Source organism: Pagrus pagrus (assembly GCF_965226575.1).
Source record: "Pagrus pagrus genome assembly, chromosome: 6".
NCBI classification, from domain to species: domain Eukaryota; kingdom Metazoa; phylum Chordata; class Actinopteri; order Spariformes; family Sparidae; genus Pagrus; species Pagrus pagrus.
The window spans coordinates 13,124,093-13,144,797 of record NC_140190.1 but is presented as its reverse complement, the minus strand read 5'-3'; the positions used below and the strand labels follow the sequence as shown (position 1 = coordinate 13,144,797).

Genomic DNA, 20,705 nt, shown 5'->3' with positions numbered 1-20,705 from the left:
CCTCAGTGCAGTTTCTCCTCATCTCTTTTCTTCGTTCAGTCTCTCCCGCACAGATATCTGTCTTATTGAGAGCTGTCAGTTTAATATGCAGAGACAGTGCAGGAAGAGGTCGGTAGAGTAGCCAAAAACTGTACTCAAACATAAGTACTGTTACCTTGTACTGTTACTCTGCCTTTAGAATGTAAAGGCAGTGATCAAAATAACTACTTAAAGTAGAGTATGAAAGTATTAAAAAATCACTTGAGTCATGAGTAACTTCACAAACACCAAGCACACTGCTGTCTTTTATTTGATGTGGATCTGACTGATTTGATTATTTCAACCACAGATGGTCTTCTTCAGGTAAAAATGTGCTTCTTTGGCTCTGATGCAGCAGCAAGTTGCCAATTAACTAGTAACTAAAGTTGTCGAAAGAATGTTGTTGAGTAAAAAGTGAAAAATGTGTGTTCAAAATGTAGTGGAGTGGAAGTAAAAAGTAGCATACAATTAAAATACTCAAGTAATGTACCTCGAAACTGCACTTAAGTACTTGAGTAGATGTACTTAGTTACATTCCATCATTGTATACTGCACTATTTACACTGTCACTGTTACCTGCCTCATCCCAGGTGCCTTTATTTATTTTAATAATGTATATAGAGGATCTACCTCATCATATTTATGTTGTTTATTTACCTTTGTAGTGGCCATTTGTCGAATAATCTAAATCAAACTTTAAATCAAACTTCAAAATAAAAGTCAAAGAGCCACTGCTGCACCACGGGCTTGTAATGTAAGCAGGCAAAAGATGTTCAATGTCCATTCAACATTCCTTTGGTTTTCATGATTTATTTTACAAGAAACAATCATGCAGACAAAGAACAAAGGGATCCTGCAAAACATAGGCCCACCCAGGTGCATCATGGTCCTACTCCTATCCTGCCTATATGACCTCGGGTGCCCACAGTGTTGCCCAAATTCCTAAAAAAAATCAAACAAAATACTAACTAGACAAAACTAAACATGCTAAAGGAGGAAACAAATAACTAGCAGAAAAAAATTCTATCAAACTCTAATCTAAATAAAGCAAACATCGAGAATAATCAAACAAAAATTACTACTTGTTATTAGCAAAACTAACAACAAACAAATAGCTCCAACAACCTTGTTTTTCTTTTCTTTTTTAACCTTGTTTTCTATTGCTTCTGGTCCTCTTATATTCCTACAATGACAAAAGGTCTATTTATGGACACTTAGATTTTATGGTGAAAAATAACAACATCAGCAAAGAACAACAAGTGACAAAGTATCTTATGTCTCATGTTGTTACATGCATGTGATGAAACATAGCTGGATTGCCTTAAGGCAAAAAAAAAACTTCCCTTCCTCTCACTAATGTACAGTGTATAGTTTTTCTATACTGTAGAAACAATGATCAAAAGGTAGTCTTAAAACTAAATCTAGGACCTTATCATATTGGTTTATACTCCTGAAATGAAATTACAGTTAAATCAACTTCTTCACACACAGTTAGTTCTGGGGCCTCATGACAGTGTCCCTCCTTATCTGGTTGGCATTTCAGCCGTGACTTGGAAACATCAAACGCTCCCATCTTTTCCCACTTTGCCTTAACCGTATCTAACCATCTAGATTCTAGATAGTCTAGATTTATGGGACAAGGCTTTGAAGCGAACATCTCTGAAATTCCTGCCACAGTCCCAGTGTAACGAAGGATTGAATTTCATTTGCGGTGCTCAAAACATTAGAAAATCTCATCAGCGACATTTCTTGACCTGCTGGTTACTCTGGATTCTTCTTCTTTGTGAAAACTTCAGACGTTTCAGAAGTGGATCCTCCAAAAGCTCCAAAATAAAGCTTATATGTGTATATGTGTGTAGTTAGATTGTAGTTATGGTTAACGATTACTTGATTACATTTCTGATTATGTAACAAAATCTTTCAATTTCATGGCCCGAAATGTCGTAGTGGATATCAAAGTAGGCTAAGTTACTCCTCTCAGGTTGCCAGGTTTGTTAATGGTGACTTAACTACTATGTGTTTTTGTTTTTTAATGATGATATGGAGTTTTCATTCCCTGTTATTTTAATTGAAAATGTATCTAAGTGCTTTATGGAGGCATCTGAACTCAACCAAACATACATCTCTGAACAGCTGCTGTCTACAATATGGTGGTGATAATGCACTACATGTCCCTAGTGCAGGATATTCTTTACCCCTGCGTTAATGTATATGGACTAGAATAACTAAAACTCACATGCTGAATAGACAGCGTGACAGTGTGACAAATATAGATATAGGACAGCTGTAATTATAGCACATATACTGTATTATCTAACAGTGTAATGTCAGCATGGTGATGTAAAGCACATGTTATAAAATCCTTTATGTGAATGGCACCTGAGGCAGCTAACAGGGGTTATTTTGAAACAAAGCACAGTAACTGTACTAATGTAAATAACTTATACTAGTCATTAAACATCTTTTAGGTGTGAAAATGCCCTTGAATAGCAAATTAAGATATATATCTATTAAATATATTGTCTGGCTGTATCATCTGACCAAAGCAGAAAAAGCAGTGATAAAGGTGAACTAAACTCTGTGTTTAATGAAACTGGGATAAATGTACTGCAAGTGCAATCTGTTTAAACAATATAAGATAAAACCACAACAAAGTTTTCATTTAATTGTAAAAAGACTTTTATTACATTCTTAAATCCACATATTGTATCACCATTGTGCAATAACACTGTGATAAAACCTCTCGGGCTTTATATCCATAACATATCATAAATTATTTCTTATTAAAATCTATATTGATTTAATAATAATAATCTTAAAATAGAGTGAACATATCATAAAACAGAAGGATCATGACAAAAGAGAAACTTTTTAGGGAGACATCTTTAAAAACGCTTTTTAAAAAAATAGAATTACATCTCTCCAAGACAAAAAGGACACTAAACTGATGAGAAAAAAATAAAATAAAACAGTACATGTAAGGATAAAAATTAAGAAACAAAAGATCACAACAAAACCAACACAAGATTCAGAGATTATAATCGATCTTTTATATATATATATATCTTTTTTTTTTATTATATTTACTTTTTTTTCACATCCTAATTCATCTATGACTCAAACTGAAAAAAGTCTTGCAATAATGATATTAGACGGGGGTAAAATCTTTGATACTTCTGAAATCAAACATTCACAAGAAGAACATGTATACTGTACACAGTGATCAAGGTTTTAAGGTCTTCTATGTCGGTGCAAGGTGTCTTGCTTAGCTAGACTAACTGCAGACACTGTAGGACAGAGAGCCCAGCTATCTCCCTGAGTAACTCTAAACAGAAATGTAAGTGCAGCTCTTCAGCGCTGCCCCCCGGACAGCGTTCAGGCCTGCAGAAAGTACACTGACTCTTCTTCTGAAATCAGCACGTCTATCATTCGAGGACTCGCCGCACAAAGTATTGCACTTTGTTACAATCTCTAAGTGTCATCTGGCCACGGCAGCTGATTGCTGACCTGTGTTGTGGTTGGCTGTATATTTGGTTAATTACAATCTAAGTGAAACTAGTGCTGCGAGGTTTACTGTGCTGGAGTGCTTATGAAATATTCAAATGTAATAGATGGCAACAAAGGCCCAACATACTGAGAACAATGGGAAAGACATTATTGCACAGTCCCACTATGCCACTGTTGTACGTCCCCTCAAAAGGGTAACACCACTTCATACTATGTGAGATAAAATAACGTATGGCTGACAGCACTATTCCAGCAGTGCAAGGAAAACCTGGCTGACATATTAAATAGAGCTCCAACAGTATATCATGTGATTGTCTTACAGTTTTCTTTGATTAACTTGTTTCTAGTAGCTTCTCTACAGAAATCGAATCCGTCCCCCTGAAGAAAAAGGTTTCATCCGGACACACCCGGGTGTTTTTCCAGAGACCTTTCTTCACAGAGATCTGTATCTAAATACGGCTTCCTGGACCCAAAGGCATTACCGGCTCTCAAATGACAGAAAACACATATTTGGTATAAGCAGATCCAGCATTTTAGTTTGTTTTCTGTCCAGTTTTAAGAGCAAAAAACACATTGTTATGACAGTTTTAGTCAAAACTGGCCTTCAAAATTTTAAATTTTTTAAAAAAGCTCTCTGGCATGAACGCAGAAATACTAACTCAGGGGGGTAGCTGATGGCTCTGTCAACCCTTTGCTGTGCCATGTAGTGTTTGAAGAGGGTGAGGTAGTAAGGGAGTGGGGGAAAGAGGAACTTGGGATTGAACTGTCCAATCAGAACACCTTGGCTGGCTGCAAGCGACAGCGCAGGCCGTCTGACCCCAAAGCAGTGAAAGTTGGCGCAGACAGTAAATCCCCTCAAACTTGTGTCTCTAAGGAGCTTAAATAAGACCATCACCCACCTGCCCCCTCTCTAGTCTTTGCCCCTCATCCGAGCATGTAGTCACCGTCACATTTCCACATCGTTTACTCCAAAAGTCATTTTTGAACCTGTTGGTTGAGATGCTGCTGGATGTTTTGGGGGCGATGGCACTCTTCTGCGGAGGGGTGGGCATGTCCAGATGCTCCTCCGTGAGAGCACAAGCCCCCGCAGTGGTCGGCCGCCCAGCACCTTGTTCACGCAGCTTATCTACAGCGCGGAGGGGGCGTATCTAGCATTTCTGACTGGTTTAACATCAGTTTCACAGATGGCAGTCTGAGTGCGAACCCGTAAAATCTTGTTCCAAGAGTTCATTTTGGATTCTAACAAGTGCTAATGGTCAACTGGATTTTCTTTTCAGCAACAACAATCTTTCCATCCCAGAACCCCCCAGCAGGCAGTGTGTTTGAGAGACCTGAGCACAAGTACAACATTACCCTGCTGCTCGCTCAGGATGACTGCTCTTATCTTAAATGGTTATATAAAGGTGTTATATGAGAAAAAAATACTTTCACAATACCGCTGTGATTCTCTCAATCTCGCTCTCTAAGTGGCATTTCCAAAAAAGGGGAAAAGGTATTAGGACTGAGGTCACTGATTGCATAAAAATAAAAAATAAAAAAAATAAAAAAATCAAAGAGCTCACTTACATCAGTGTCTGAGAGTGTGCTAGTAAAAATACCTACAAAGATCAGGATAAGTGCTATGTTTTGTGCTCTGTGTGCAAGAGTTTGCAGGTGAATGGTGGCGTACACTGTTGCCCAAAATTCACACGGTAAAAAAAAAAAAACATAGAAAAAGAAAAACCCTGTCTGATTGTGAGTTTGATCATGGTCCCTTTAAACAGTTTGTTCATACATCACAAAACTGCAAAATGTGGGCGCTACCAAGAAAAAAATTGAATGAAACTGTTGCTAAACTGAGAACTGAAACAGGCATCATTACTGCAAATCTCCACAAAGTGGCTGAGGATCTTTAAGTATGTACATTCTACATCAAGCCTAGGGCTGTGCTGAGCGGTTAAGGGAAAGAGGGGTACATTCAACGATAGCTTACAGGAACTGTGAGAACGGTGAAAGTCAGATTTACACTTGAGAGGAATTCGACACAATGAGAGATTTAAGGTCTCGTCATAGAAAAATATTTTTGAGAATAAAAATTACGTAGGCTACTCTTTAATAATTTCTCCGTAAAAAAAGAGGTAACATGCACTGAGTACCCAGCAGCAGTTCCTGTAGTGTTACGGTGAAGCTGAGCGGACTAGCTTGCAGGGCGGGAGGTGAGAGGAGTGTGTCCTAAAGTGTAGCGTGCAGGATTGTCATTGAGCTGCTGGTTGGTTTTGCCTCAGCTGGTTGCCACATTTTTATATCTCCCCCTCCCTACACCCCAGTGTCTCTATTTGAATCACGCTGTTTCGCTAAGCGGTGTTAGCCCTCTGTGGAGTCTGGGAAGGTGATTTCACTGCCAAAAACCTCCCTGTACAGCGGTGGAAAGGTGTACGCTGTCTCAGGGTGAACCAGGCGGAAAAACTCCAGTTTGTCGATGTGAAGGTTGCAGATGGACTTCATTATGGGAAGCTTGGACACCATCTAGAGGGGAGATACAGAATAGCAGAACGAGTTAAAAGAGGAAATGAGCATCAATTAAACATCCGTTTTTCGAGTGATGCAGCAGGATTCGTACCTTTGCCAGCTTCTCTTCTGATGCTCCCTCTTTTTGTAGGCAGCGCTGCAGAGCCACGTACACTTTCTCTTGCAGCTTCTGTACCTTCTGAACATCTGTCAGCCAGAGTCGGTCTGAGGGAGACAACAGTGACAAGGTGTTGTCATTACTGTTGCCTGCTACATACAATGTGTGTGTGAATAATACAAAACGCACTGAGCATTACATGTGTTTTGTTGCAGTGGCGGAGTCAGGATGTTTGAGGGGCAGGGGTGAATAAAATAAAAAGGGCACCGCATGTATGCCGGGGGGCGTGATATATTTATAGTTAAGAGAGGGCACTTCACCACTATTTCTCCAACTGGAGGAGCATCCAAGAGGGCACTTCATCATGTTGTATCTACCATAGAGGGCACTAGTGTTTTGTTGTATATTTTACAACTGCTGACCTTTTTTTAAAGCATGTTGTAACTTATCAGACTGATTAAGGCAGCCGCTCGCTTCACGACATAATAAAAGATGAGTTTGTAGAGACATGCAACTTGTCTGAGATAAGTGCCAGAGGAAGGTCTGGCTGTACCCATCAGTATTCTGGTATAGAAGGGCAAATTGTTCTGGCTTGTTTGTATTTCTTCAAACCAATCAAGATTGTCTGGGGCGGAGCTTGTTTTGTTGGAACAGTTTGCATTCCTTGGCATTAAAATGGCTAAATTCATGCAAAAGAGCCACGCAGGCCTGCCTTACTGCGCAATCTATCATCAGATCTCGCCATTTCCATTGTGAAGTTTGCTAGCTTGTTGTTGTTTCGCTTTGTTGTTTCAACAGTAAAAGAACAGATCAAACTTTTATTAACATTGCATCATAATGCAGTTGTCAGCAGGGACCATTTTCAAACCTGTTCTTGTCGCAGTTTTTTACGACTCATTATCATCCAAGATTGAACAGTAGGCTGCCAAATGCCTTTGCAGTGACAAGTTTTTTGTTTTTCTGTAAGCTGATTTTCAGACTCTAGTATAATGAACTGAAAACTGAAATGAGGGACTTTCACACTGGAGTTAAGCCAAAATCCTGTCAGCGCCAGTACTGCTGCCATGGGTGCAGCATTGCAGATGTAAGTTATAATTCTCCACTGATTATAGGTGTATCTGAAGTGCATTAAAGTCTGTGACAGTATCAGCAAACACATTTCTTCTCCTTGACTTGTAGGGTCATGGGGTTCGATGTGGGAAATACTGTACAACAGCCTCTACGGGTTTATTTCACGAATTCAGTATGGGTGTAAATACTACAGTGAGCTGGTACATACAAGTCTGTCTCATTTAGTTTAAGAAATGTGATCTCACCTGGCGAGAGCAGCACAGCAGCGCTGAAGAGAGCCATCTCCTCCTCAGACATCTGTATACGGCTCAGGCTCTTAGCCAAGTCAAACACTGCATTCACAAGGTCGTCGCAGCCTGGAGTGAAGGAGGAGGAAAACAAAGTTATCAGCAAAAGCAGAACAACCGACGGTGATAACTTGACAAAGATGAAACAGAACAAATCCTCTGTTCCTCGTTTCATCGAGCTCGTGTATTGACTTACCGAGAGCTTTGAAGAGCTGAGCGCTGGCAAACTTTCCATTGAAGAGCAATGTGTTATTGATGGGATTATAGGCCCGACACATACGGATCAGAAGGACATCCATGCAGCCTGTGGACAAATGCACAAAACACAGAGAAAAAAGCTTAGAAGCATATACAAACATAAATTATGATATGGAGCTCGGTCATAAATGTGCACAAAAAAGACGGGTCCAGTCGTATGTGAGATTAGCTGCGACACACGTGTCTACACATGACCGAACATTTAACTCCCTCCAGGCTTAGGCCGGCAGAGATAATGATGAGATAATGGTCATATAGCATTAATGATGTGGAAAATATCAATGAAAGGAGAAACAGTCACCAGCGCAACTAAGGGTGTGATTAATGTAATCAAGGCAGACAATGCACATTGTCATTTAGTCTTTGGATCACACATGACATAGAACACGTTTGCATCTTGGTTGTTGTAAGTGATTGTGTCACAGTTGATGATGTGGTGCTGTGGATTTGTTATCTGTTGTTTGTTATCTTTCTCCACCCTTCAGGCGCTGACCAGGTTTAGCAGATAATACACAGCTGTCGTAAGTCTGCACTTTAATGCCATCTGAGAAAACGAAAGAAAATAACTTGGCTGCCACTGAAAGCTATTAATCTCTTGTTTTGACTGATTTATTGTTTTGCATCTCACTGGAAGCCATCCATCTCTTTCAACCCTTCAGTACATGAAGAAATAGATCACACTGAGGCCTCTGTGACTTCCAAGCTGAGGCACTTTACTGTATGACGACCAGCGTGATGAAAACAAGGCCAGCCATTCTTCAGAAGCAGAGCAACCATGCACCTTTCAAGTCACACTGCTCCCATGTGATTTTTTTTAACTCTGTGAAGTCAGCTCCCACTTGAGGCTTATATACCGTTCATTTGACAGCAGCTATCTTTGTCACGGCTACACGTCTGCAGAGTCATAAACATACGCGCAGCAGGCTGGCTGCCTTGTTGGAGGCTCCTGACTGTTATATGTGTAGATTTCAGACTACAGGCTGAGCGTGCGTGTGTGTGTATACTGACCTGCTTTGAGGAGGATAATCTGATCGTTCTGACAGAGGTCCATGAAGCCAGTGATGCGCTTGGCAAACTCCACCACGTACTGGATTGCGTTGGTGATGTGAATGGCACATTGTTGCCACATCACCTCAGCTGACTGAAAGAGAAAAACACAGGGAGGCTTTTATTAGAACTGCAGCAACCGGAGGGCGTCATAAAAGTTGCATTGTTCTCTGCTGACTCTGATTTAGACATCCAGGACTGATGTGATTACCGCTAAAAGACGTCCTGACCCAGTGTTTGATAATATTTGCTGCTTCTCTTGTAGCAAATGTGCGATAAAAAAATGTTTGGATGTACACCGTATGGCTGGACTACAGCGATAAGAAGGGAGCGCTTGTGTTTGTTTTGGGGAAACTTCTTCACTGTTGATTTTTGTGCAAGGCTGCAAACTGAAAACACTCCTCTGTAAACCTCGTACAAGAGGGCGTGATCAGATAAGATATAGTAATATAAAAAAACACTTGTTGATTCTGGCGGCCCCTGTGATTCGAACCACCTCAAGTCCTAAAGATCTTAATCTGGCTAGCGCGTGCATTTGTTTTGGAAGTGAGAGAAAACAAGATACAACTTATTCGGGCTTTTTTTTCCTCGGTTAAAAACATCTTTTTTTTCAGGATGGTGAAACAAAGAAAGCCTTGTTTTAGTGCCCTTCGTACACCTCTGTTTCACGGAAGACAACAGCTAACAGATAGAGTTCCCCATTCCACATTTTACATGCCTGTCTAGGAGGAAGAGGGCCAAATCAGGATTTGTTTTTAATCCTTTTAAATACTACACTTCTCCTTATCTGTTGAATGAGCGACCAAGATTGACTTGTGTTTTTGCCCCTGATTTCAGAACCTTTAGAATTTGTTTTGTTCTTCGGTTCTCCCTTTGCTGATCCTTCCTGAGGAATTCAGATGATGGCCGATTGTCTTTGCCTTTGGTGTCAGGAAGTCAGATTAGCTGACAGTCATTGTCTTGCATAATGTCAACGGGTCAATGCCCTGGCTGCAAAGCTCTGCCTGGCAAAATAAAACACTGTAAGGCTCTTCCGACGGGCTGTATATCTTTTCATCTGATTTTGCAGGGATTGGACGCAGTGGCAGGCATTAAGAATAATTAAAAAGAAGTAGCCAGGCGTCTCGCTGATGGTCTCGTCTTACAGAGGCATCAGTATCAAGCTGTGACTACTTCATAACCAGTTTAAAGTCCTTGTACTACATTAGATAAACTACATTAGATAAATGCTTGTGTCATATATACCTTGATCTGGTATGAGCGTGTCTCTTCTGGGTTATACACGGTCCACGCCATTCTCTTCAGCTCCTCTGTGCTGTACTGGCTCGTCTCGATGTGGGACTTCACCACACTCTGAATTATACGCTCTGAAAAGAGGGAAAGATGGCAGATGAGATCCGTGTTGTTTTTAGGGCATTTAGCCACGATACAGTAGCTTGGTGTTAAAGGATTTATACTGACCGATGTCAAGCAGGGAGCAGCCCTCGGGCAGCGGGTTGAGGATAGCATGTGAGAAGAGACCAGAGTCGTGCAACAGCTGGTACTCGTGCTTGATGTTGTGGTTGCCGTCTACAAAGTCCAAGTTGGTCTGTTCTGGTGAACTCTGAGAGGATGAGCTGCTGCCTGCACTGCCGCCCAGCATGTCCAGGTTACAGTAGTCTCCACCCCCATCCTCTGGGGTCAGCGGCAGGTCGAAAAGCAGACCCTCTGGCAGTGTGGTGATGTCATCCAGATCGCTGAGCCCAGCGTTGGAGCCTCTTCTGTAGTTGCAGCCGTGGTTGGCCATGTCGCCGTTCTCCTCGCGGGCACCGAGCCCCGCACACTCCTGGGACTGCTGGTGCTTCTGGACTTCTGCGTACAGGCTGTCGCGCTGCTTTTTGGACATTCGACCAAACTTGACCGCTGCGACAGGAGGATGTAAAGACGATGATTAAACATTCAGGAAGGTATGGTCCGGGTGGAACAAGGATTACATGACGCATTCAATGTGATAAGCAAAGAGTGGGAGGTGGAAACTCTTGAGGTAATTAAATATAGATCGAGGAGCTGAACTCACCATCACGGCTCATACCCAGAGCGAGACACTTCTGCAGCCTGCAGTGCTGACAGCGGTTACGGTTGGTCCGGTCAATGAGACAGTTCCTCTGTCGGGAGCAGGAGTACATAGCATTGTTCTGCTGGCTGCGTCGGAAGAAACCCTACAAACAAAGACACAAACACAAGCACAAAGTGAGTCAGTGAGCATCTAAATGCCTTATAACAAGAACACCTTAAAGTTCTGTTAGATCAGTTTTTACCTATTAATAACTGCAACCAACTACTGATGAGGAAGAGGTTATAGCTCACCTTGCAGCCTTCACAGGTGATGACACCATAGTGGATCCCTGATGATTTGTCCCCGCAGATTTTACAGGGAATCACCTCTATTTGAGCTGTTGAAAGAGGAAAGGGGTGAAAAAATTCAGTAAAATAGCAAAACACTTTTAATCAGGCACCTCAAAACACAGGGAAAGCATTATGAAATACTAATTGCCATCATTGCATAATATCAGACACAACAATGTGTATTTCTTGCATCTGACAAAACGATGATAGCCAATTAATCAATTAATCAATAAATAGGTGGTCCATAGAAAACTTGTCTCTCCAGTGTAAGAATTTGAAGCTTTTCTCTGTTTTAAGTCTGTGATTATTTTTGAGTTGTGGACTGTTTAATTCAAAGATGTCACTTGACGAGCATTTTTCTTTATTCTCTGACATTTTAAACGAAGGACAATTAATTGATTAATGGAGAAAATCAAAAAACAATTAATTGATATAAGGAATAAAGATAATTTTTGCAGCCCTTCGATGATACACACACACATGTGAGGAGATTTCAGTTGTTATGCAATTGCTATATAGATAAACATATATGGTGGGGATGCAAATTTCAAGCAGTTTTAATTCATTGATAGTCAGCTGCCTTAACAATTGAAATTAACACCATACTTTTTGATGTATTTGTGCCTATCACTGATTGTCAGTTAAAACATTTTTAATCGGTTGAATGTACAGAGAGCCCAACCCAGCAATGTAAACACGTATTTGGCCACCATCCAGCAGCATTGTGAAATGGAGGCAAGTCACAGGAACATTCAACATTGACTTTTGAGGCCTATCACACTGATTGCAGATACTGTCAATAAAAGACCTCAGTCAAATCAAATGAAGTGGACAGCCTATAAATAATGAGTATTTACTTTACAACACCCTGACTTCTTACTCAAACAAGCTAATACAATGCACAGATCCCTCCGACGTGGTTAGCAATCACTTGTGAAAAATATAACTTGAGCAAAAGACTAGTGTCTAAAATGACATCAGTGCACTGAAACAATAAACTTCACTAGGATTTAAAAAAATTAAAATGAACGCAAGCTTTTCATATTGGCACATATTAGACAACATATAGCTGGTATCCATTTACAGCCACCACCTCGCATGTGAAATTTCTCAGTGCAGGCAGACTCACAAGAAATTACATAATAGTCAAAAGCTACAAGTTTTACTTAATAATGATGACCATGTAAAAGTGCGACAGGAGTGTGAAGAAACAAGAGAAGTGTCATGATTGACGAAGCAAACTACTGTAGGTGGCTATACATTATACACCTTGTGTTGATGTGGACGCCTGAGCCTTCTTACCCAGGAACAGCCTGTTCTTTTCATTATGTTGTTTATCTAAGTAGCTGGGCCTCCTCAAGCCCAGAATAGCAGGTCAATTGCATTAGCTGAGGCCCGGGGTTATAAAGTTTCACAGCTCCCTCTCTCTCTCTCGCTCTCATTCTCGCTCTCTCTCTCTCTCTCACTCCGTTTTTCCATCTCCAAAGATGAACAAATTGTTAGCGGGTTAACAAAAGGCTTACTGCTGTGCGGCCGAACCCTCCGAGGCCTACAATTGTAACCCACAAAACAACTACAACACTGTTTACTGTGAAGACTGTGTGCGAGATTTGATTTGGCTCTGGCTGCAGGGTGTGCCAAACAATCGCTAAACCACTTTTGCTGGGTCACACAGGTTATTAGGTAACCTGGAAATCGCAGCAAGAGTAGCAGCAGCAACAGTAGCAGCAGCAGCGGCAGCGGCTCCGACCAGCCAACACATCTCTTCAGAAAATTGCTGTCCTCTAAAGGCTATCTTATAAACTACTCACAAACGGACCAATCACATGAGTCACTGTGTGTGGGGACAGAAATGCGTCACACGCTGAGGCAAAGCAAAAGAGGTAAGTGACTGACATTAGCCTGAAAATCACGACATTTCCTTAAACAAAGGCTGTATGTGCAGTGTAGGTGACATATTTCAGTGTTTCTGGTTGGGTAGAATCCCTGTTGGCTGACACATCTGAGAGATATAAATAAATAAAGGCCAATGGAAAAAAAATCAACTGCTCCCTCTATCGCTCCCCCTCCAGAGCCTCACCCCACCCTTCAGCCTGTTATATAACTGCTGTCTGGCCGCATTCCACGAACACACTCATTCAAAGGTGGTTGCTTTGGCAACGGTGTGACGATCCTCCCTCCCCCGTCCTATTGGCTGCGGAGTGGGCGGCTTTCTCTGGGACTCGCCGCCTCACCTGCCTGTCAGCTGAGCGGCACCGTCAGGCTCGGGGAGCAGGAGCTGCTCCACTGACACAGTTTCCCATTCAGTGAAGGGGGCGGTGCCTGTGGCGGTAGGCAGCCTCGCAAGGGACACATCCTGATTATTTGCAGGTTTTAAGGTTGAATCAAATCTGACGTAAGTTAAAAGAGGGCGGAGGCCTTCTTCTTTTTGTTTTGGAGGTTAAACAATGCGAGGTTTAATGACTAAAAGATGGATGACCGGTTGAATCCGCCACAGTGGAGGTTTTTACAACTTGCGCAACATCTGGAAATCCTTCCAAAAACATCAGTACAGTAAGCTGCAGCAGGGGGAACACACGTAGCTAATAGTAGCTCTCAACTTGTTGCAGCATGTCAAGTATTTGAGTGAAATTTCAGCTGTGTTTGAGCTTGACCATAAATCTATTTTTACTCCGGCGCAGTTGGCTGCCCAGAGATTCCTTCTGCCGCTCTGATCTAATGGCAAATAAATGTTGCATAAATCACAACACGGCACAGAAGTAAAACCACGTTCAATGTCAGTTACAGTGCGCTAACGGGGCCGTCTCAGACACATGAAACAGTCTACTCTGAGAACATTCATTTTCTGGTATGTTGCACCCCAGCTCAGGCCTGAACAACAGTTTCTTTATTCCCATCAGTTTACTTAGAACATTTCTGTGCAACACCGATAGAAAGTTCTGTGTGTTTCACTGCTACTAATAACACAATCATCTCTTTATTGTATACAGACTGTAGTCATAGCTGAATATTTTTGAATTATGTAACTTGACCAGGTTAGATGAATACCTGAGATCTTGTACTGAAGTATAGTAGATCTTATACTAGTCGTGCATGTGCGACAAAAATATTGGCACCCTGGAGCCCTGATGTACATTATTAAATTAGACTCACTGATGCCTGAATGTGTTCGTCACTTCAATGGTGAAGCTGTTAAAGATAGACTTACTACCTTTATACACATTTTATCTGCAGGCTAGCTTGTAAATTAACCCTCGAGGATCAATAAAGTTAATCTCAATCAAGTAATACTTATTTCTTGATCATACTTTGTATTGATAGACTAAATCTCCAAAGCAACTAGAAAGCTCAAGGAGAGAACAAGTACCTAAAAATTGTAAATCAGAGCACTGAAAAATTAATTCAGTCATAATTTGTATTATATTTTTAGAACCTCGTTGCAGAGAAACTTAAAAAACATTACGAAACTGCCAATTGTGCTGATTTCTAGTCATTTCTGTGTCTGTGTCGATGTGTCTCCGTCGATCAGCACTTTTCTTAATCAGTGCAGTAAACCTGTGCAGGGGAGACTTTGCCCTCTCATCCCAGCTAATCAAACAGAGTCCAAGGTCCTATTTACCTTGCACTTTACATTTACCTGACATACTGTATACTTAACCTACATTCTGAGGGGCTCCCGGGCCCCAATGGAAGGAAAGGCATATGTTACGTATTGTGCAACATACTGTAAAGTTAGATTACCAACAGAGCAGCTTTGCACGGTCAAAGTTGGCAGTTATTTTAATGTCCTCTGTCTGCCATTCTCTCTATCTGCAGGGCGTCAAACTACCACGTGTCTTCTTCCCAGTAATGACAGCTTTCTCTCCTCACTGACCTACCTACAGGAGGCAAATAGTACAGTATGGCCTAGCACTCACCCCAAGCTCTTTCAAAATGCACGGCAGGTTTGAGTAATTACTCAGCAGATGCCGTGATAGCACCATGAGAGGTATGAGCGCACACCTGGTGCACTTTACTGTCGCTATAATAAAGTGTTCTAACAGAAACAGTGTTTTATAAAAATGTGTATTATAAGAAATACTGAGACAAAAGTGGGACATTTCCAGCAACGTCATGGTGTACATTATGTACAGAGAGGCAAATGAGAGACACACGTCTCTACATATGTTTTCTAATTCATTTGTGAGATGATCTCTCCGTCCTTGTGACGGGAAATATTTCCTTTTATCTTTCTGTGACACCGTCGGCACAATGTAATCAGCAGTAAAACTTTCCCGACAGTGTTGAGGAAGAGAATTTCCATCTGTGCACACACCCTCACCAGGTGAAGAAACTGAAACCCTTTTGACTTTTTGTATTTCCCTTTGGTTATTTTTTTTTTTTATCCCACCAGAAATTCAAACTGGATGACTTGACAGATTCCTTGCAAACAATCTTCTGATGAATAAGATTTCACTTTTTTCATACTTGCACCTTTTCCCCACTTTTCCTACAATAAACATCCACATGCCGAACAACAAAGCCCCACCTGCCAAGACACCAGGCTTCACCCTCTGTGCCTCTGTAATCCCCCGCCATTGATCAGAGGAGATAAAGTACATTCACTTGATCGTGCTGTTTGCGCAGCCCGAACCCAAGTGGGCCTCCAGACTGAGGAATTCAGTGCACAGCGTGTAATTTAGCATGCTGCTCCGAACCGCAGGAACAAATTTAGGACTGTGCTGCAGCGAGAATTAAAATCTCTTTATTTGTTTGGATGTCACTTATCCTTGAGCGTTCTTGGGGGATAGATACGGGCTATCGACTTAAAGGACATAAAAATATTATTCTTATGTAATCATTGTGTACAAGTGTGTGCTGCAGAAAGAGCTGCATGCCCAGTAGTCAAGAGAGTTAAAGCTTCAGATGAGGCGAGAGGAATCTTAGCGTGCAGTTGTCAGAGAGAAAGGGCACCTTGACACATACTGTAGCTCACTGTGAACTTGCCCAAGGCTGCACACTCAACAGATAGTGGCTCTGGGGCTGAGCTCAGCACAGCAGTGGCCTTGGGGAGCAAAGAGGGGGCCTCTCCTCTTTGCTGCTGCGCTACCTCTGATCCTGGGCCTACTGAGCTGCACTGAGGCACTAAATCTAACACTGCTTTAAAGATGTTTGTTTATCTTACCTGCCTAACCTGTTTGTGGGGAAAAGAAGAGTTTACAAGAATAACTCCGGACAAACAAGTCCGACTGCACTGTTGATTGCAATCAATCACCGGGCTCAGACAATTAAATCCATACGCTCCTTTTATTAATTTTAATCGAAGCCTGGGGATGATTTGGCGAATAATGTGGCAGTTTTCAAAGTCAGATTGACAAGCCGTGCTGGACTGGACTGAAACACACTCTGGTTGATGTAAGTAACCTTAGCTGACAGAGGAAACTGAGCTTAACTGAACCCTGCTGTGCTTCGTGGTTACATGTGGGCTTGCTGTGCCCATATCCTGCTTGTCACAGCGGTGCATGACTTTGACCTCACAGCGCCACAAAGCCAATCATCAATTCCAACTGCTAAAATACACAAGAGCTGATACTTCTTCTCACATCTCATGAATAAAATCTTCTAAAAGGAAAAAAAAAAAAAAAGCGTGCATCTTGCAGGGTGCATTCATATCAGGCTCGGCTCATATCTGCAAAGAGGAGCGCTCTGCCCTCACAACTGATTTAAATTATCAACGTTGTCTCATCAGTGGTGACGACAAACCATGCTCCTCCACCCTCACGCACACACACACGCACACACTTGCTGTAATCCTCAATGACAGAACTAGGTCAATGGAGCACCTCCTCTCCCTCTCTCTCTCTGACACCCCCTCTCACTGGCCGCCATACTGCTGAGGCTGAAAACAAAAACACGCTGGCTCATGAACTAACTGGTAAAAACAGAGTTAAAACATCAGGCACATTAAAACACCATGCACGGTGAAGAAAAACTAAAAAAAAGAAGAAAAAAAAGTGCCAACAGCAAATCTGTCAAACTCATGCATTCATCATATAAAAGTGATACCAAAGTGAAATAAATCACAGCAGGTTGGAAGATAAGAGAAATCCAAGGAAAAGGGGACTACTTATTCACCATGAACAAACCCTGACAACAGATTTTCGTGCGGGTTGACAGCCTCTGAATCACTCCGCTCCCTCCCTCCCTCCCTTCTCTCTCTTACATAACCGGAGTCGCTTGCCGGTGAAGCAAAGTAACCCAGCTCAAACACAAGGAAAACTAAAGAAATGCACAAAACAAACGTCACAGTCCAACACAAACACACTATTCTAGGACATTTTCGTATTGAAACATATTTGCAGACGGACTGAAAATAAAAAATATCCCACTTTAAAACACCGCAACATGCGCACATAAAGCCTAAACGCGTAATAAACTTTCAATATCAACCAGGTGACATGTTAAATATTTACACAGACTCTAAATAAATCGAGAAAGAGTTTTTTTTTAATTTATTTCTCTTCGTTATGCAATCTGGTGTTTATTCCAGTGCGCGCCTGCAGCCTACGCACTTCGGACTTAGCTCTCAAAGCGGTGCCTTATCACACTCACAGGAGTCATTTGCAAATACCAGGCGAGTCAAACAAATGTGATGATTTGCACAAAGACAGAAACATTAAAAAAACAAACAAACAAAAAAAAAACAACAACTCACCTCTCATGTCGGCGGTGAAAGTGTAGCCAACTCTTCAAGTCGTACAACTCCAGGTGGAAACGAAGTCAAGGAACAGCACTGGGAGGGACGCGCACTTATTCGCTCCAAAGCGGAGCAGCTGAAAACTGACACAACACCAAATCCTCATATGGATATTCTACCTTTTTTTTCTCCAGAAGCGCCGACCTTAAACATAAATAGGAGCGCGTATCAGACGTGGTGGCTCTCGGTGGACTCTGCGCAGGCTCAGACGTGCCGTTGTGGTAAAACACCTCTGAAGTAATAACTCAGCTGCGGCAGCGCGACTCCTCTCGGCTCTGTCCTGCTCTCTGCTGCTGTAACCTAGTTTCGGCGCGTGGACTACACATGATCCTCACCCCGCGGTCCGCCCGCCTCGTGCCCCGTGAGCTGACGTGCGCGCGCCACCCTCAGCGCGCTTCAAGGAAGCGCTCGCGTGCGTGGGAAAGTGTGGCAGTATGTCAGTCCCGAGCGACAGTGAGCCGGCGTGGGAACTGTTTGATAACAAGTGCACAGTTTTAATTCCCGCCACATCGTTTTCCCTTTTTAATGGTCAGCAGCGGAGTTTTATTCTCACTCCCCACTGAGCCCCAATGAAAAGGAGCGGTGGTTGTTTATAGGTTATGGAATAAATCACAAGCCTCGATATGTGGGCTGTGAATTACTGACAGACTTTAGACTTTAGCACGTACAGTAGGCTTTAAGAGAGGAGCTCAAAGTTCAAATAAGCTTTGTTTCATTTTCTGTCAGTTATCAAATCAAATCAATTTCATTCATAGAGCCCAAAAATCACAATCACATTGCCTCAGTGGGCTTTACAACCCGCACAGTGACCTTACTGTCGATTCAAGTGAGGAAAAACTTGCCATATTAAGAAAAAAAAACTTTAAAAAAATACAAAATAAAATAAAAAAGATGGAAGAAACCTCAGGAGGAGCCACAGAGGAGAGATCCATGTACAGAACAGAACAGCAAAATCACAGTTTACAATTAGCATTGACAGAATATCTGATACAAGTTATATAACATATGTAAAGTGTGTGTTATGTCAACTTTGGCAGAAAAGTCCAGATCTAAACATTATGTTTCATATAATCGACGATATTTAAGGGAAATAGTCAAAACTACAGAAAATTCCAGCTTTAAAAAAAAAAAAAAATTGTTACATAATGAAGTGCAGTGTTGTAAAAAGTACCCAAAGGTCACACTTGAGTAAAAGTACAGACATCATGTTAAAATATAATGTTGTTTAAAGTGACAGTCACCTATACAGAGTGTCTTACAGTGGCAGATATTAAATGCACATTTACATAGAAACAAAATGTACTTAAGTATTAAACTTTAGCAAGTAAAAGTAAAATTATACATATATTAACATTTAACTTTGGGTCATCTGATTATCAGCCTATTGTATCAGATATTCAGCATTTCTGCGATTGTCAGAATCAGTGTTTCTTTTTTATCTAATAAAATAAAATAATTTAAAAATGTGTTACTGTGATTACAAAAATTGTACTTAAGGACAGTACTTGAGTAAATATACTTAGTTACATTCTATTACTGCTGAAATGAATGTCCACCATGCTCAGATAGACGAGAGCATGCGTTTAAAAATCTAAAAAACTGCATGGTATTATACAACGATCTAAGACTTCCACTTGAATGATCCTGTATGGCACAAAAACTGTGAAATCTGTATTTTAACATTAGTTTTAATAGCATGGACACAATATACAATACTGATGATGAATGTGCATTTGAGTTTTCCTAATTCCTCCTTGCTTGCTCAAAAAAAAGCCCACATTTCTGTCACCTTCAACACAAAATATGACGCATGCATGTATTTGGTTGTTATGTAAGTGCTGCTGCTGTAATGCACGAGACAAACACTGAACAAGGGAGATAGAAGACAACATAGAAACATCCATTTAAAGGTGGCCCAAATTATAATCTAGTACTAAAATTACTAATACTAATTTAAATAGAGATTTTACATATGAAATTATAAAGACAACATTTAGCACGGTACTTAATTCAATATTTATTAAAGGAGACGCTACTGTGTCCTCAGTTTCCCTTCAGCTGTGTGCAGCACTGTAAGAGCTCTGCATTATATCACTGGATTAACAAACACTAATCTTGGTAGAGGAATTAATGTGGACACAGCTGCTGCGCTGTATTTTCCTTTCTTTTGCCTCCCATTTCCTGAAAATGTTGAAAACCAGGTTCAGCTTTTAAGCTTTAAAACTATTGATGAAAAAAGGTGCGTTAAGATAAACTGAAAAAATGCTTCATTAACCACAACGATCTGTTTATCTAAAGGGTGAAATCATGTGTATTAAACGGCTCTTCTGATTGAGAATCCGCCTCTCTAAGATTAGTTTACAGCAGTTCACGAGGTTCGTCTTTATGTTGGTGTTTCTCTTTGAAATGTAGGTGTGTGTTAGACAAAGCAGAGCGGGCACACCCTCTGAAAATCCTGTGACATTAACCACAACCATCAATAACAAGCGTTGATGAAAATAATTGATTTGCAGGCGTGGGTACGGTGACGAGTGTATCATGTAACTTAGGCACAGTTATGAAATGAGGAGAAGAGAGAGATTATGGAAAGTAGGTTAGTGGAGCAACACAGAGCGTTCACACCCCTCCCTCTCTTGTCTCTCTGGTGTGCATGCGCGACGACTCTCCCCCTGTCTTTCTCTCTGTCTTTTTCCACTGTGAACGCTTTTGTCCTGAATCATATCTCCATGTTAGCTCACACTTTTACATACAGTCTCCTAGCACCACCTACAGCGCTTTATGGTCTTATCTC

General features: G+C 41.4%; 1 protein-coding gene across 1 annotated transcript; it reads right to left on the bottom strand.

The window, feature by feature from the left end:
• Positions 1-2,685: 2,685 nt before the first annotated feature.
• rorca (RAR-related orphan receptor C a) lies at positions 2,686-18,256 on the bottom strand. Its single transcript, XM_084355950.1, has 10 exons — positions 17,873-18,256; positions 11,140-11,225; positions 10,850-10,991; positions 10,255-10,695; positions 10,039-10,160; positions 8,755-8,887; positions 7,685-7,792; positions 7,447-7,557; positions 6,125-6,237; positions 2,686-6,030 (listed from the first exon to the last, which is right to left on the bottom strand). Exons 1-10 carry the CDS (start codon positions 17,877-17,879, stop codon positions 5,869-5,871), a joined length of 1,425 nt encoding a protein of 474 aa, XP_084212076.1. The 5' UTR covers positions 17,880-18,256; the 3' UTR covers positions 2,686-5,868.
• Positions 18,257-20,705: the final 2,449 nt, after the last annotated feature.

Coding starts and splice junctions, on each gene's coding strand:
- rorca (XM_084355950.1), bottom strand. Junction 10,992..11,139: donor TCACCTGTGAAGGCTGCAAG/GTGAGCTATAAC, acceptor CTTTGTTTGTAG/GGTTTCTTCCGACGCAGCCA. Junction 7,793..8,754: donor GATTATCCTCCTCAAAGCAG/GTCAGTATACAC, acceptor ATTTGTCCACAG/GCTGCATGGATGTCCTTCTG.